This window comes from Tigriopus californicus, chromosome 10 (assembly GCF_007210705.1).
Source record: "Tigriopus californicus strain San Diego chromosome 10, Tcal_SD_v2.1, whole genome shotgun sequence".
Taxonomy (NCBI): Eukaryota; Metazoa; Arthropoda; class Copepoda; order Harpacticoida; family Harpacticidae; genus Tigriopus; species Tigriopus californicus.
Genome location: NC_081449.1, coordinates 14559736 through 14575237, shown reverse-complemented (window position 1 = coordinate 14575237; position 15502 = coordinate 14559736). Strand labels below are relative to the sequence as shown.

Below are 15502 nucleotides of genomic sequence, written 5' to 3'. Positions count from 1 at the left end.
AAATTTAGTATTTGACAAAAAACAAGCCATTTTAATCTCACTTTGAAAGCTATTAATTATATGCATGAAATATTTCATCTCTTCCGAGATAGCTACAAAATAGATAAAAAGATGTTTCGCTTCAAAAAGCAATATGCCGGGGAAGCACTCGTACTAAACTTTCAGGCCCAATTCATTACACATATGCAATCTTGGCGAGGCCTTGGTGGAAGTATATCGTAACTTTCTTAAACAAGCTTTTTACCATGGATTAACTGATACTACAACCGTACTTTAGTTCCATGGACATTGAAGCAAATAAGTAGCCTTAGAGCGAGCGATAAAAGTATTGACCTATAAGTGAACTTGAGATTACATAGGGGCCACCGGGTCTATGTGCAATAGCTGTCCTTGGACATGCAATTCCCTTTATAAGCAAATTACTTTCAGCTCCCATGAGTGGTGTTGGATCTCTCGAGATACGAGCTTAGGGCCCTCAAGAAGGCCCATCGAGGTGTTCTATCTAATCAAGCTCCGAATTACCATCCTCGAAGAATGACACAAATGAAAGGAAAGAGGCCTCACCTCACAATTGCATTTTACTTTGAGCCCTTGACCCTGCATTCTATAATTATCAAAACCCTGCAAACATCAATCTCGATGCAGACAAAAAAACGAGTTTGAAGAGTTTTTAAAGAAAATTAATTGCTAAGAGAAATATTTGCATTTAAAACTCGAACATGCCGTTTGATTTTTTACATCCCAGTTACATTCTGGTTTTGCCATTGGATTGAATCTTCTCGCTTATTTTAATATATGTCCAATGGTAGTTCACTGCGTATGCACTAATACCATAGTGCCACAATGTGAAATACAAAATAGGCTTGGAAGCCTGTACATAGAAGGCTAACCAACAATGGAGATGAGATCATCATACCTTGCCCTGACTTGAGCAGCCCCAAATGTCAAACATCTGCTACAAATTCTGACATCTGCCGTCAATGTTAAGTACCTGAAACTAGGCTCATCCCCCAATTTCGGGCCTACATTTTCGAAATTGACCATCACCCATATCTGCAAAACATCCATTGAAACTCAATCCTCCAAAAATGTAACAAGTGTCAAGTGATGCCCACATAATTCCTTCCGTATTTCAGGCCAGGTGTACTGGCAATCCCCTTTTTTCCTGCTCGTTTTGGGGCAGCCCACCCCACCTCAACCCAGCACCTCAACCAATAGGCCAGTCAGTACCAGGCATGCAGCATGATGCACTCCTTGGGGTACCTGTTCAAGGGTGAATGTAGTTTGTGTGTACTTGAGGAATGGTTCAATACTTCCTACCCACGCATGGGGCACCAAAGGTGTCTGGGTAGATGGGTGAGTCATCCCAAAAAAAATCATCAGAGGAGGGGGGTCGAATGGGCCTCCCTGAGTGTACGAAACCGGTCTGGAACCAATGGGCGCACCAGCGAGGCCTGCGGCTCTACCAATGGGACTTGAGCTCCGTTGTATGGCATGAAGTATTAAAGAGGTACGTCCACGGAGCGTCGCCGCTTGAATTGAACGAGGGGGCTTGGAAGCAAATCTCAGCTCGCCTGGTTCGTCACAAATCGTTCCTCATCCGAGTTTAACTTTGGTTGTGGAAGAGAACACTTGGATTTCTCCTTCTGCATCCCTCTACGGACAATACCTGTCATATTTAAAGTCATCTTTTAGCAAGCCGAGACTTTCAATTCAACCTCAAAATGGTAAGTTCTTTTCGTTGTTAGTCAAAGAAGCTTTTAATTATGTTGGGAAACGAGATCCATCCTGATAACTGCAAGGAGGGGAGGATGATTTTTCTAGGCGATAAAAAGAAGGTGGAAGGAGTCGCAAGAGGCATACGGTCCTCGCAAAGGGTTACTTGGAATTATTAGTACGTGACATTCTAGATTCTGAGCCGACCTCGGACCACTTGACATGTGGCAGCCTGCATCATTTTGACCTACCTGGTAACCTCTAGGAATGGAATGTAGACCTGAAAAGAGCTTCCTTGAGGGTTAAGACCTCAGCAAGGCATTTGGACAAGAATTAGTGCAGGTGGATTGGGTTCACGAGAAGTTGGCCGTGAGGTTTGAAATTTTCGGGGAAGATACTAGAGAATGGCAGGTTTTAAATGTCCGCCTGCATTCTGTGGAAAGGCGCATGAACCTTCATTGAGTATGAAATAGCATGGCAGATGAATGTTAATTTGGATATTAGTAAGTCTTTATGGCGCATAATGACGCCTCCTCTCTCAAGGTGGTAAAGATCCAAGTCATTGGCGGCCATTGATTACACCTTGTCGTGTTCTGGAGAGTGGCAATACTCGAATCTACTTGACTAGAATGTGGGCGCATTCAGTATCAAGTCATTATCAACATGCAATCCCCCATGGAGTTCGCGCATTACTTGAAGTGTCTAAAGCACCTGGAGAAAAATGAATTTATTCGAACTTTTTCACTTCGATTTTAAATTGTGAGCAAATGCTCTTTTTGAGATACTACATATACAGATTGGCCTGGGTGCCAAAGTCGTTCGTGCTTACTCAAGCTTAAGATCTTTTTAACTGTTGGACTCCCTGCGAAGACGTTTATTGTCGTAATTAATGACAGACATGATTATAGTGTGCAATCACTAGTCATGGACTAATTTCAGGTTCTTTCCACATTGCCATGTGGATTTTCCGTCATGTCAGAAATCCTTCAGAGTCGAGAGAGATGATGGTCCTCTCAAGAATGAATGACTAGAACGTTTTGTTAACGGGTTTCAACAAGATGGCCAACTGCTGCGCGTTCAAAAAAAGTGACAAGTCTTGTGAATAGATTTGTCATGGATGGAAGCCCAGTCCAAAGGGAAATGGCTTACAGTTAAATTGACCTCGCTCCGTTTTCAAGCGTGCATCTGAATTGGCCAGATAATGAGCCTTGACTTCTCAGTCTCATGAAGTTTCATTGAATCCAAAGTACAACTGAATGACTGATTATTGGTCGGTGGACAAGCAAGCATTAAATGAAAAAATATCTTCATTCGGACAGTCATTCAGGAAATGACACAAGTATGAGATTAAAACCAACCCCACTTCCCCAATTCTTGGGTCCATCCGGCTTCAAGTCAGTTTCGAATTTTGTGTCGACGGATCATGTTTGGCGATTTGGATGTGTTACTGGTATTGTACGAGTTTTTTCAACAAAAGCGTCAAATTCCATACGTTCAAATGGTGCTTGAGTTATCAGATCAAAACGGATTGTTGATCACAGTTCACCAGATGAACTCTTTTCCCCGACTAGAGTGGGTGTGAATTGGTAGCAGTTCAAACAAGTCACTCCCATCGCCAAAGTGCAGACAGCATTGCAGCATTCCGTCAGCATGATGGCCAAAACTGCAACCATCTGCAGTATGATTGAGTTGATTGGTTGTGGATGTTAAACGCCCAACCCGAACCAGTACAATATGCCGCCCACGATCGGACTAAAAAAGTACGCGTTACGCCGTTTTGGTCATCAGTCATCACAGATGAATAGCCCAAGATTTGGCTTGCTCATGATCAAAATGGTTGTTAGAAACACCCTTGTGGCTTATTTTGGACTCGTTAGGACTGATTTGGATGAGCGATTAGGATAATCAGGGGAGTGGGTCGACTTTGAATTTACAATTCACTTGACTCTTCACTCTGCAATTGAACACTGGCACGATTGATCCACCCGATCACCTTCGAAAGAAATCTCTTTTGATCTCTAAGCTTTGGTAGTAGTTGTAGTACTTCCGAAAAACTTGTGTTACGGAGGCAGGCTTCAAGCTCACTTTGAATTTGAACTTTCATAAATCAAAGTTGGTAGTTGGTCGTGGTCGGCGTCACACACCCTAAAGCAAAGGGTGTGCAAATAGAGTTGACATCCTGTCGTTTTAGTCACTGAACTCTCTTTGAGAGACGAATGCAGTACTATTGTCACCGTTTGTGAGGGCCTGCCGTTTTGTAGGACTCGTACATACGCAATAGATAGTCAAGCAGCCGTGACGCAAACACCCTTGCCATGGCAAGGGACCAATGTAGCCGCAATCAAGATTTTGAATAGGGAGGCGTCGCATTTTGCCATTCTCGCTCTTTTTTCTTTCAAATGATTCTTTTGATTCATATCAGTCTGTTGAAGATGACATTCGAAGAGCCCAGCCTAACTGGAAATGAACCCTCTCTCCGTCTTGACATCTGAAGTTTCATGCCGTGTGCTCAATTGCATCCTTTTGTTCGGATCAATCAGTCATCACTAGAAAAAGTTCCTCATCATGTCTAGTTATCAAGAGTATTCCTACCACAAAGAGCCTCTCAAGAAGTTGGCTGTCAATGTAACTACGTTTCAGTTCCGATTAGCTCATCGAATCAAATGAAGGAACCTCAAGCAATCTTTAATCCCGGCATCATTTCACTTGCAGCGTGAGTGTATTTCCGTTCATATTGGCCAAGCCGGCTGTCAAATTGGAAACGCTTGTTGGGAGCTGTACTGCTTGGAGCATGGCATTCAGCCTGATGGTCAAATGCCATCCGACAAGCTTATGGGCGGAGATGACTCTTTCACCACCTTCTTCGCCGAAACTGGCGCTGGCAAACACGTGCCCCGTGCCGTGTTCATAGATTTGGAGCCCACTGTCATTGGTAAGAACTTAGGCCTTTCCCAGGGTTTGTCACATACAAGCGTCCAATCAATGATTAACTGCTTGTTAAATAGATGAGGTCCGAACTGGAACCTACCGCCAACTGTTTCACCCTGAGCAACTGATCACCGGAAAAGAGGATGCCGCCAACAACTACGCCCGAGGACATTACACTATTGGAAAAGAGATTGTTGACCTGGTTTTGGACCGAGTTCGCAAGTTGGCCGATCAATGCTCTGGACTGCAAGGATTCCTCTTGTTCCACTCTTTTGGAGGAGGCACCGGATCTGGATTCACCTCTCTTCTCATGGAGCGACTCTCAGTCGATTATGGCAAGAAGTCCAAATTGGAATTCTCCATCTACCCTGCTCCTCAAGTGGCGACTGCCGTTGTGGAACCCTATAATGCCATCCTGACCACCCATACGACTTTGGAACATTCCGATTGTGCCTTCATGGTCGACAATGAGGCCATCTATGATATCTGTCGCCGTAACTTGGACATTGAACGGCCCACCTATACTAACTTGAATCGACTCATTGGGCAAATCGTTTCTTCTATTACTGCTTCCCTTCGATTCGATGGTGCTCTGAATGTGGATCTTACAGAGTTCCAAACCAACTTGGTACCATACCCCAGGATCCATTTCCCTCTGGTCACCTACGCTCCAGTCATCTCGTCCGAAAAGGCTTACCACGAGCAACTGTCCGTGGCTGAGATCACCAATGCTTGCTTTGAGCCTGCTAACCAAATGGTGAAATGCGACCCTCGTCATGGCAAGTACATGGCTTGCTGCCTCTTGTACCGTGGTGATGTGGTGCCCAAGGACGTAAACGCCGCCATTGCCACCATCAAGACCAAGAGATCGATTCAGTTTGTCGATTGGTGTCCCACTGGTTTCAAAGTTGGGATCAATTACCAACCACCTACTGTGGTCCCAGGTGGAGACTTGGCCAAGGTGCAACGTGCCGTTTGCATGTTATCCAATACCACGGCCATTGCCGAGGCTTGGGCTCGCTTGGACCATAAGTTCGACCTTATGTATGCCAAGCGAGCTTTCGTTCATTGGTAAGTGTGTAACTCCTTATATTCTACACACTCATCTATCCTTTGGTTTGGTACGGACTCTTGCATGCTGCACTTTTGATTTTGGCAAGCCCACGTGTGGCTCTTCTTCTGCACACGATTTATGTTTTCCCCTCTGTAAAGGTACGTTGGTGAAGGCATGGAAGAAGGCGAATTTTCCGAGGCCAGAGAAGATTTAGCCGCTCTTGAAAAGGATTACGAAGAAGTCGGCATGGATTCCGGAGAGGCCGGTGAAGATGGTGGTGACGAGTACTAAACCTCAAATCACACTCTCAAACACTCCCAACACAACACTTCTTCCCACTTAATTCCAACTCATCTGGATCCCAAATTCTAAATTCCACTCTTCTTGCTTCCTCACTTCCGTCCATAGGTACGTTGGTGAAGGTATGGAGGAAGGCGAATTCTCTGAGGCCCGTGAAGACATGGCTGCGTTGGAGAAGGATTATGAGGAAGTTGGTCTCGACTCCATCGATGCTGAAGGCAATGAAGGGGACGAATATTAAGCCTTTGGCCCCTGCTTGCAACCCTATGGGGAGGGGTGATCTCGGAAGCACAATTCTCTTGTTTAACTTTGTCAAATATTATGGACTTGCTCCCCATCACTTTGAAAACTCTCTCCATCTTCTGATATCCCATTGGAATAATAAAACATTTGGCACTTTATCTACCATCATTTATTGATTCTTAGGCAACTCTAAAAGCTTCCAATTAAAGCACTCGTCACGTTACCGCTAATGAAATTAATTACGTCTAATTGAGGAGGCTTCAACTCGGAACATGAAATCGAGTTGCCTATAAATGGAACACGCTCTCTCGTTCCAGTGCTACTTTTGCAGTTTATGAGTGAAGTTGTGAAATCGAAAGTCTCTTCAAGCTAAGCATATGATGAATGATCGAAAAGACAAAAACCTAGACAGTATGGAAGCCTCATCCCCAGTAACCAGACCCCGAGAGAGTTTACAAGGTCAGTGTCAACATTGTCATGACAAGTCTCATCTAACATCGGAACCTGTCTTCGAGTCGCCTTTTAAAGGCATGTCGAGAATCCTGCTCGCTTTTAAATCGGTGGGGATTTTTAACTTCACAATTCACGACGATTTCACCGAATTTGAATGCAACCCTCATCTCATCTTCTATGCCCTATTCCTGAATTTATTGGTATTGGCTATTCCCATCGGCCTTCAAGTCATGTGGATCGTGTACTTGCCCCAAGGAGTTACCTATGAAGTGATTTTAGAAAAGGTCAACCAATCTTTTTCGTCTACTGATTTCGTGGCGGTGGTTGGCCTCCTAGCTTTAATCCAGGTAGTGTGCGAGTTTCATGCCTGACTTTGAAGCCTTTGGGTACTCACCATATCTCAAACAACTTCGAGTAATTTCATTTTGGTTTAGCTGTCAAGTTTGTGGCTCCAACTTACGAACATCAGTGCCTGTGGGAATCTCAATGACTTGGTCAATGGCGTCCGGGCCTTGGGCGTAGTGGATGGATATGATGGGGTTATCCAGAATCCCAAATGCACCAAACAAACTTACCTTTTCCTCCTCATTGCAATGATCATCGTCTCTTTCACCTTAATCAGTAAGTTTCGAGATATCAGTCTTGGAGTTACTAAACCAGAAAGCCGGGAATCTTTAAAAAAGACGACACAAGCAAATCGTAGAGGTGGGTCGGACACATCCGATTGATTACTCTTTTGTTAAGAGGCTTCAGATCTACAAAAAAATTCCGTCATAGTTTCGAGGTCAAAAGAATCAGCGAAATCGAGGTAAACAGAAAAAATTAGATTCCCCGACGAACCAACCTTCTTGTTCTCAATTGACGTATGCCTAACGTCTTTCTTTATCAAAGTTGCATATACAGTGAAAGATCAGTGCACCCCCGTGGCATGTATGGTGAAACGAAGTGAGCCAGTCGCCACATGCCAGTGATTTTAGTTCAAAAAAGACATCCATACAAGCGCCAAGAAATATGCTGCAACTTGTCAATATGTCGTTTTGTACGGACCGTCTGTGGGATCCGGATATCACGTGGAACACTAATGATCCAGATTTGACAGAGTGCTTCCGGACCGTGATCTTGTCCCCTTTACCTACTGCTGTTTTGCTGGTTACACTTCCGTTCTGGTTGAAAAGATTCTACTTGGCAAGGAAATCCATTTCGCTCTACGGCACGCCCACCAAAGTTTTCTGGACAAAATTAGCACTCATGATGATATTAGGCCTAAACGTGTTTAGTGAATTTGGAAAGCATGTCGTCACGGATGCCAATTTGTTTCATTCTGACTTTCTGAGAATGGTCATTTTGGAGTTAGGTCTGCTACTTATTGGTGGGTTGACTTTGATTAGTCAAAGATACCATCTGCAAACATCCGGAAATCTTTGGATGTTTTGGTTCCTTAGCCTTGTGTGTGAACTGCCAACCTTCAAATATGAAGTGGATTATCTAGTGATCAATTTCCAGCCGTTTCGAGCTATATTAGTGGCAACATTTCTACCCTTAATTTTTGTGCAAGTTGTGTTATACAGCTTAACCGAAACTCAAGTGGTGGGCTGCCCACAAAACCGGGCTTCATTTATATCCTACTTAACCTTAAGTTGGCTCAATGATTTAATTCGCCAAGGCTTCCGAGCTCCTTTGACACAAGAACAATTGCCCAAAGTTGATCCAGGATTGGATTCTAGTTTAAATGAACTAGATTTCCTGAATAACTGGAACAAAGAATTTGCCCGAAATGGACAAGTAAATATCTGGCGTGTCTTGTTTCGTACTCATTGGAAAGCTCTAGCACTTGCAATGTTCTTGTATCTGATTCATCACGGTCTGCACTTTGTCAATCCCTTGATGCTCAAGCTCATCTTAAATCACTTACAAACTCCGGACGAAGAAACGTGGAAAGGAGTCCTCTTTGCCTCGGTTACCTTTATCACAAGCATTCTCTTCACCATCTTATTCAATATTCCAAATCAACTGATGACTGGCTTAGCGGTAAAACTACGCAATGGCTTGGTGACAGCAATCTACAAAAAGTCTCTTAGGCTGTCGAATGAGGCCAGGCAAGAATTTTCATCGGGCGAGATCATCAATTTCTCCTCTGTGGATAGTCAACTCATCCTGGAATGTGTTCCCTACGTTGAGCATCTCATCGCTGATCCATTGCTCGTCATTGTCACGATGACATTTCTCTACTTAGAATTGGGTCCCGCTGCTTTGGCAGGAGTGGTGTTCTTGTTCCTTTTAGTTCCGTTCAATACCTACGGCAATAGAAAAATTGAGAAGTGTCAAGATATTTTACTGAAGAACAAGGACGAGAGAATGAAAATCACCTCCGAGACCTTAAATGGAATTCAGCTGATAAAGATGTATTGCTGGGAAATCCCATTTATGAACAAGATCAAGGGATATCGAAACATTGAGGTGGACACCTTGCAGAGCACAGCCAAACTCTATGCACTGTCCAATTGCACATTCAGTAGCAGCCCAGTGTTTGCATCACTCTTAATTTTTGTCCTATACGTGGCTTTAGATCCTGCCAACCACGTTCTCAACCCTGAAAAGATATTCGTATCAATATCCTTGCTTAGCATTCTCAGAATTCCTTTGGAATTGTTCCCAATTGTTCTTTTTGATACCATTCGCATTGGCGTATCAATCCGAAGAATTGGCAAGTTCCTAAACGCTGAAGAGTTAGATGAAGAGGCTGTTGGTTATCAAACAGAGGATCCTAAAAATGCGATTGAGATCAAAGATGGCTCTTTTGCGTGGAGCAAAGACGGCGATTTCTCACTTGAGACGGGGACTGTATCCATCCTCAAAGGATCTTTGGTTGCCATTGTGGGAAAAGTCGGTTGCGGAAAGAGCTCGTTACTTTCTTGCCTTCTTGGAGACATGGTAAAGAGGCGTGGATCAGTCAATATTGACGGCCAGATTGCCTATATCCCACAAGACGGCTGGATTTTGAATACAACATTGAAAGAAAACATTCTTTTCGGAAAGTCAATGCAAGTCCGAAACTACGAACGGGTCATTTCTGCTAGCGCTTTGGAGCAGGACTTCAGCATCATGGCTCATGGGGATCAGACCGAGATTGGTGAGAATGGTATCAACCTATCCGGGGGACAAAAACAACGGGTTTCCATTGCGAGAGCCGTTTTCGCGAATCGCGATGTGTACCTTTTGGATGATCCTTTATCAGCTGTTGACTCTCATGTCGGTGAGCACATATTTCACAACGTGATATCCTCCGGACATGGGCTGCTGAGAGACAAGACTCGAGTTTTGGTCACAAACCAGATTCATTTCTTGGAGAAGATGGACCAAATCATTGTCATAGACCAAGGGCAAATCAAAGAGCAAGGTACTTACCAAGAGCTCTTGACCGGTGGGAAGCAATTTGCCACCCTTATTCGTGACTTCGGTCAAAGGAAGACCCATGAAAAGGTCAGACAACGTCAACGATTACTCTCTCATATGTCAAACGGAGGTGGTGAAGACTATCAAGTTGAAGATACCAATGTAATCCAGGATGCTGGGAGCAGACTCATTCGTGATGAAGAGGCCTTCCATGGTCAAGTGAGATGGTCTGTGTACTTGGATTACATGCGAATCATTGGTCGATTTCCATCTACCATGATCCTGGTTATGTTTGTACTTGGTCAAGGTCTACATGTCAGCAGTACTGCTTGGTTATCATATTGGGCAGACATGAATGACGGTTTAAACCATGCCCCTATTTTGTTCCTTGGCGTGTACGGGCTCATCGGCGTAAGCGAACTATTTGTCTGCTTTGGAAGACAATACTCCCTCTACCGTGCATGTGCAAAAGCCTCAAGAGCCTTGCATCATAAGCTTCTGTACCATATCATCAGGGCTCCAATGTCGTTTTTCGACACCACACCGTTGGGAAGAATTTTGAACCGCTTTTCGTCCGACCTTGACGTTGCAGATGAGACTCTACCTCAAGAATTCACCGATTTCTTGTGGTGCTTCATGGACATCTCGTTCACTTTAATCCTTATTGCTATTGCTACTCCGTGGTTCATTATTGTTGCTTTGGGGTTATTCGTTATGTTTTGCTTAATCATTTTGTACTACATCCGAACCTCTCGCCAACTGAAGCGTTTGGAATCCATCAGCAAGTCTCCGATCTTGAGCCACATCTCCGAGACTTTGAGAGGCGTGTCCAGTTTGCGAGCCTATCATTGTGCGGACCAATTCGTTAGCAAGTGCCATGACAAGCTCAATGAGAATGTGGCCTGCCATTACCTCAACGCATGTTCCGTTTTCTGGCTCGGAGCCCGGACAGAGTTCATCGGCGCTCTCATAATCTTCAGTGTGGCCTTATTGGTGGTGCTTGATAGAGGGTCAATAAGCGCTGGACTTGCGGGAATGGTCTTGACGTACTCCTTTGAGCTTTTGGAGGCTTTCTCCTGGATGGTGAACATGGCTTGCAATCTAGAAGGTAATTCAGTGTGCTTAGAACGGATCATGGAGTATTATCACGTGGAACAAGAGGACCAATGGACCAAACCCGGAAACAACTCTGAATGTAGAGGAGCATTGGAATTCCAGGGATATAGCACTCGCTATCGGCCAGGTCTGGATCTGTGTCTGCAACGTGTTAGTCTCAAGATTCAGCCCCAAGAGAAACTTGGAATCTGTGGTCGCACAGGTGCGGGTAAATCAAGTTTCACCAAAGCTCTCTTTCGAATTGTCGAGCCCGTTGAAGGCAAGATACTCTTGGATGGCATTGATATCACCGAAAAAGGTCTCCATGATCTTCGAGGCCAAATCACGATTATTCCTCAAGATCCCATTTTATTTTCGGGATCATTGAGGTTCAACCTCGATCCCTTGGAGCAACATTCGGATCAAGAGCTGTGGAGTGCATTGGAGCATTCTCACTTGATTGAATACGTCAACACTCTTAGAGATGGACTGGAGCATCAAGTGCATGAAAATGGGGACAATTTCTCAGTGGGCCAACGGCAACTAGTATGTTTGGCTCGTGCTTTGTTACGTAATACCAAGATCTTGATCTTAGACGAGGCCACCGCCTCTGTGGACTTGGAAACGGACGCTCTGATACAGAGGACCATTCGAGAAAAACTGAACCAAAGCACCATTGTGACAATCGCCCATCGAATCAATACGATCTTGGACTCGGACCGGATTCTGGTTTTATCGGACGGATCTGTGGCAGAATTAGATAGCCCTCATTCCTTAAGTAATCGGGCTGATTCTGTTTTCAAATCCATGCTAAATGCCGCTAACCAATCGTGATTTCAATTCTGATGTATTATTAGTGCAGGAAGATGTTGTTAGTCCTATCGTTAAATGTATAGCATATTAAATAAATGCTTCGGTGTATCAATTTGCTAGTTAGTGTGATTAGGTTTTGTGAATTAGCTAAATAATGATGAAAAAATGAATACATTAATTTGTTTGTACGTTAACAATTACAATCTTGACGAGTACGAGTCGAAGTTCAACTCAAAATGATGTTTGAAAATGTAAAAGCGAAAGGAACATCCAATTTTATATTGGCGTGACAACAAGGGGAAATTGATTAAAAAAGGAATACGACTCGTGATTGATAAGTGATTCCCTGATAAATCGAGCATCTTAAAACTTGCCACATCTCAATTGAGGCGTTCCAGTTCAGATCAATTTTTGTTTCAGGTTCAGTCATTCCCGAAATTTTGGGTCTTTCAATTGATCGTCTCTTCGATTTGGTATTCGGATTCGCAATTGCCATTGCCATTTGTTATCTCCATTTGCCGCAATTGCTTTCTGAATTTCTCTTCCTTCGCTTCATGACCGTGTTGGAGTACCATTTTGAGCACCTCCTAGGACACATTGACTGCTGCATGGTCCATAAAGGAGCTTTTATGGTCAAACCGGATCGGCTCAAACAGACGGCGTGCTGCCTGGATCATTGCAATGGCTTGATCAAGCTCCACCGCACGATTGAGGAGACGTTTTCTCGACAACTGTTGATTTTATTTGGTTTGATCATGGGTTCTTTGATCTTCAGCCTTTACCTCAGCATCACGTTTATCATTTCATACAAAAGTTGGTTTCACGGACTCTTTATCATTGGATGTTTTGTCTTCAGCCTGGTTCCAGCCGGGCGACTCTATTTCTTGGGCTCCTCCGTGAATCAAGTCATCAAGAAAGTGAGCGAAGTCAAGCAGAGATTGTATATGATTGAATCTTTTAGTACTCGGGAATTGGATGTCCAGGGAAAGGTGAGATGTACCATCCGCAAATATTCGGAGATCACGGGGTTCTCCGCCGACAACTATTTTGTGGTCAACAACGCCATGTTTACTTCAATCCTTGGATATCTCACCACTTACTTGATCGTACTTGTCCAGTTTAAAATTGCGGAACGATCACATGCATAACAGTTTTCCATATATTTAATCTGCCTCGACTATGAGCTGTTTATGATTTCTCATTGATTTGAGCCTTCACAAGTCGAACGACTTCATTAGCACATCCCAAACTTAAAGTTATACCACTACCCCCGTGGCCATAATTATGTATCATCTAAAATAAAAGCAAACCATATGAATCAACCTCGTGTACGTTTGATCTTCTTTTCACCTCTCGAAGGTACTCACTTTAGTTTTCCTTCCCGAGGTACTCTGATGATGTTCCACTAGTTCAAGACGAACGCCTGACTTTCGAAATGGTCTCAATCCAACCCAATCATTGAGAATCTTGGAATCGGCCAATGCTGGACACAGCTCCTGACATCTTTTCATAATAGTGGCCACCTCTGATGGATTAGGCTCCAAACTCCAATCGTTCAACCGGTCTATGGTCCCCAATACCACGCCTTGCCGCCTTGAAAAATGAAGAATAGAGAGGTTGCGAAGTTGCTTTCGGAACGTAAAGATTAGAGATTCTCATAATCTCTCTGTGACACAAACATAAAACGCCGTACGTGGGAATGATGTAAACATCGCCGCCAAGGCCCATCATGGTGTGTACGAATGGTGCTTCTACTCGAACCACATGACCACGAATGGGCTGGATGTCTTCATCACCAAAAAGGTCTCTGGCACCGGAACCGCTGCAGTTAATGACAAAGTCGTAATTGGCTTCTTCTTCCATGAGTTGTTCCAAATCATCAATGGAAAGTAGTTTCTTTTCAATGAAGGCCGCTCCACGCTCTCGGAGTAGAGAATATATGATAGGGAGAGCAATTTTGGCCTCGAAAACGAATGTGGTAAATGAATGACTATCGCTGGAATACACATAATAATATGGTAGTAACGTGCCTGCCCAGAATCAAGAAAATTACGTACAATACTTCAGTATCAAACCCTCGTCGAGAGAGATCCTCTAAAGGCATTTTGTGGTAATCATAAACAATATCCGCCCAATAAGGCCGGGCATTGACTGCATCCGAGCAATTTCGGTTCCAAATTTCCTCGGCAGGAACCAAGGACAAGGCTTTTGACAAAGGCTTTAGCGAAGCAGGACATGCTCTAGGACAGGTCCATATTTTTTCCAATTCACGGAATGTCTCAATGGACCATTTTCTATTGGAGATATGGGACAAGATCATGACTTAGTCGCATTTTCAAACAGCAACGCAGGTCTGATTTCATACCTGGCTAGTTCCGTTGGAGTGTGTGGATCCAAATGAGGTTGCCAGAATCCAGCAGCACCATCACTGGTCGTCCCTGGACTCAGGGATTCGGTTACAATGTCAATGTGACATTCCGGCCAAGCCTCTTGTATTTTCAATGCCGAGGTGGTTCCAATTATACCTGCTCCAATTACAAGCACTTTCATCCTCAACACAATGAACAAAATGTCTCGGTGAGTTGTTACATACGATAAAGCTGAAAGCACGCTTACATGTGACTGGCACCGTCTCCCCTCAAACGTTTCTCTGTTTGAATTTGTCCTGAAATTGCCACTTGCCTCGGGGGCAGCGCGGTCTTTCTTGCTTTGCGAGGCACAAGTGCTAAAACCGGTCATGTACAAGTGCTTCTTAATTACGGAACAATACTGATGTGTTTTGTAAACAAAAACGTTGATGAAAGTGTAATTGATGTAGACAGTTTAGCGTATGGATCATTTTTGTGCGCTTTGAATCTACGTAAGGGACCAAGACACTTCATGTTCAGTGTGTAAATCCACGAACCATTAAAGAGCAAGAACGTATGTTGATATGTATTAGTATGAATATTTGGTAAATTTATGTTGCGTATTTACCCTTTCTGAATGATATAACGAGGAATCACGAAAGCACAAAGTAGGTTTCGTGTTCTCTTGCTGCATTATCTGTGCTATCTTCCAATATCGTTTCCATACCATTTCATAACACCTCATTATTCTCAATTCATGCTTGAAGTTACGAAGACATTGATCACCCAAAAAAACAGAAAAAAAACTATTGGATTTGGGATGTTCGAAGTGGACCATATTCATAGGATTTCACGGTGTAATGAATACAGTGTCGAAAAGGCGAGATCTCGAAAATAAGAGCACATTAAAACCTTTTATATTCATTGCCCATATGTTCGGCCTCATCATGGTTTAATATAAACATAACGTTTTTGTTATTTTTTAAGAAACGATTTAACTTCTTTTTCTTAATTTCACCTTGCATTTCACAATTGTAACATCCCCTTTTTTCCCTGCACCATTAACATCAGCCACAAGTTATGAATTCCCGTTGTAGAAACGTAAAGGTGGAAGGGATTCCATAGGATGAGCTCTAATTTTGCTATTGATGAGTCATTC

General features: G+C 43.5%; 4 protein-coding genes across 8 annotated transcripts; 3 read left to right on the top strand and 1 right to left on the bottom strand.

Annotated features, from left to right (window-relative positions):
• The first annotated feature begins 1560 nt into the window (after positions 1–1560).
• Positions 1561–6399, top strand: LOC131887949 (tubulin alpha-1 chain-like). 3 transcript variants are annotated; one of them, XM_059236691.1, is made up of 4 exons: positions 1561–1727; positions 4429–4648; positions 4722–5715; positions 5857–6399. In XM_059236691.1, exons 1-4 carry the CDS (start codon positions 1725–1727, stop codon positions 5987–5989), a joined length of 1350 nt encoding a protein of 449 aa, XP_059092674.1. In that variant the 5' UTR covers positions 1561–1724; the 3' UTR covers positions 5990–6399. The 3 variants fall into 3 exon arrangements, with proteins under 3 accessions (XP_059092674.1, XP_059092673.1, XP_059092671.1); XM_059236690.1 differs by lacking the exon at positions 1561–1727 and adding an exon at positions 3826–4341 and having other exon boundaries at positions 6107–6399; XM_059236688.1 differs by lacking the exon at positions 1561–1727 and adding an exon at positions 4188–4341.
• A 182-nt stretch (positions 6400–6581) lies between these two features.
• LOC131887951 (uncharacterized) lies at positions 6582–13317 on the top strand. 3 transcript variants are annotated; one of them, XM_059236697.1, is made up of 4 exons: positions 6584–6801; positions 6923–7041; positions 7129–7315; positions 12416–13317. In XM_059236697.1, the coding sequence occupies exons 2-4, from the start codon at positions 6925–6927 to the stop codon at positions 13141–13143; spliced, it is 1032 nt and encodes a 343-aa protein (XP_059092680.1). In that variant the 5' UTR covers positions 6584–6801; positions 6923–6924; the 3' UTR covers positions 13144–13317. The 3 variants fall into 3 exon arrangements, with proteins under 3 accessions (XP_059092678.1, XP_059092680.1, XP_059092679.1); XM_059236696.1 differs by having other exon boundaries at positions 6589–6700; XM_059236695.1 differs by having other exon boundaries at positions 6582–7041.
• On the top strand, positions 7598–12107 carry LOC131887945 (multidrug resistance-associated protein 1-like). Its single transcript, XM_059236682.1, has one exon. The coding sequence runs from the start codon at positions 7706–7708 to the stop codon at positions 12014–12016; it is 4311 nt and encodes a 1436-aa protein (XP_059092665.1). The 5' UTR covers positions 7598–7705; the 3' UTR covers positions 12017–12107.
• On the bottom strand, positions 12715–14604 carry LOC131887954 (D-aspartate oxidase-like). The gene is made up of 5 exons (XM_059236699.1): positions 14361–14604; positions 14053–14289; positions 13689–13991; positions 13363–13588; positions 12715–13288 (listed from the first exon to the last, which is right to left on the bottom strand). Exons 1-5 carry the CDS (start codon positions 14543–14545, stop codon positions 13184–13186), a joined length of 1056 nt encoding a protein of 351 aa, XP_059092682.1. The 5' UTR covers positions 14546–14604; the 3' UTR covers positions 12715–13183.
• Between the last annotated feature and the right edge of the window lie 898 nt (positions 14605–15502).

What these genes read in the sequence shown, in the direction of transcription:
- LOC131887949 (XM_059236690.1), top strand. Translation starts at nt 4,282, where the DNA reads ATGTCTAGTTATCAAGAGTATTCCTACCACAAAGAGCCTCTCAAGAAG. An exon ending in TTTGGAGCCCACTGTCATTG is followed by an intron (nt 4,649 to 4,721) that starts GTAAGAACTTAG and finishes CTTGTTAAATAG; the next exon opens with ATGAGGTCCGAACTGGAACC. An exon ending in AAGCGAGCTTTCGTTCATTG is followed by an intron (nt 5,716 to 6,106) that starts GTAAGTGTGTAA and finishes TTCCGTCCATAG; the next exon opens with GTACGTTGGTGAAGGTATGG.
- LOC131887951 (XM_059236695.1), top strand. Translation starts at nt 6,619, where the DNA reads ATGATGAATGATCGAAAAGACAAAAACCTAGACAGTATGGAAGCCTCA. An exon ending in GCCTCCTAGCTTTAATCCAG is followed by an intron (nt 7,042 to 7,128) that starts GTAGTGTGCGAG and finishes ATTTTGGTTTAG; the next exon opens with CTGTCAAGTTTGTGGCTCCA. An exon ending in CGTCTCTTTCACCTTAATCA is followed by an intron (nt 7,316 to 12,415) that starts GTAAGTTTCGAG and finishes TTTTTGTTTCAG; the next exon opens with GTTCAGTCATTCCCGAAATT.
- LOC131887945 (XM_059236682.1), top strand. Translation starts at nt 7,706, where the DNA reads ATGCTGCAACTTGTCAATATGTCGTTTTGTACGGACCGTCTGTGGGAT.
- LOC131887954 (XM_059236699.1), bottom strand. Translation starts at nt 14,545, where the DNA reads ATGAAAGTGCTTGTAATTGGAGCAGGTATAATTGGAACCACCTCGGCA. An exon ending in ACTCCAACGGAACTAGCCAG is followed by an intron (nt 14,290 to 14,360) that starts GTATGAAATCAG and finishes TATCTCCAATAG; the next exon opens with AAAATGGTCCATTGAGACAT. An exon ending in CCTCGGGAAGGAAAACTAAA is followed by an intron (nt 13,289 to 13,362) that starts GTGAGTACCTTC and finishes CTTTTATTTTAG; the next exon opens with ATGATACATAATTATGGCCA.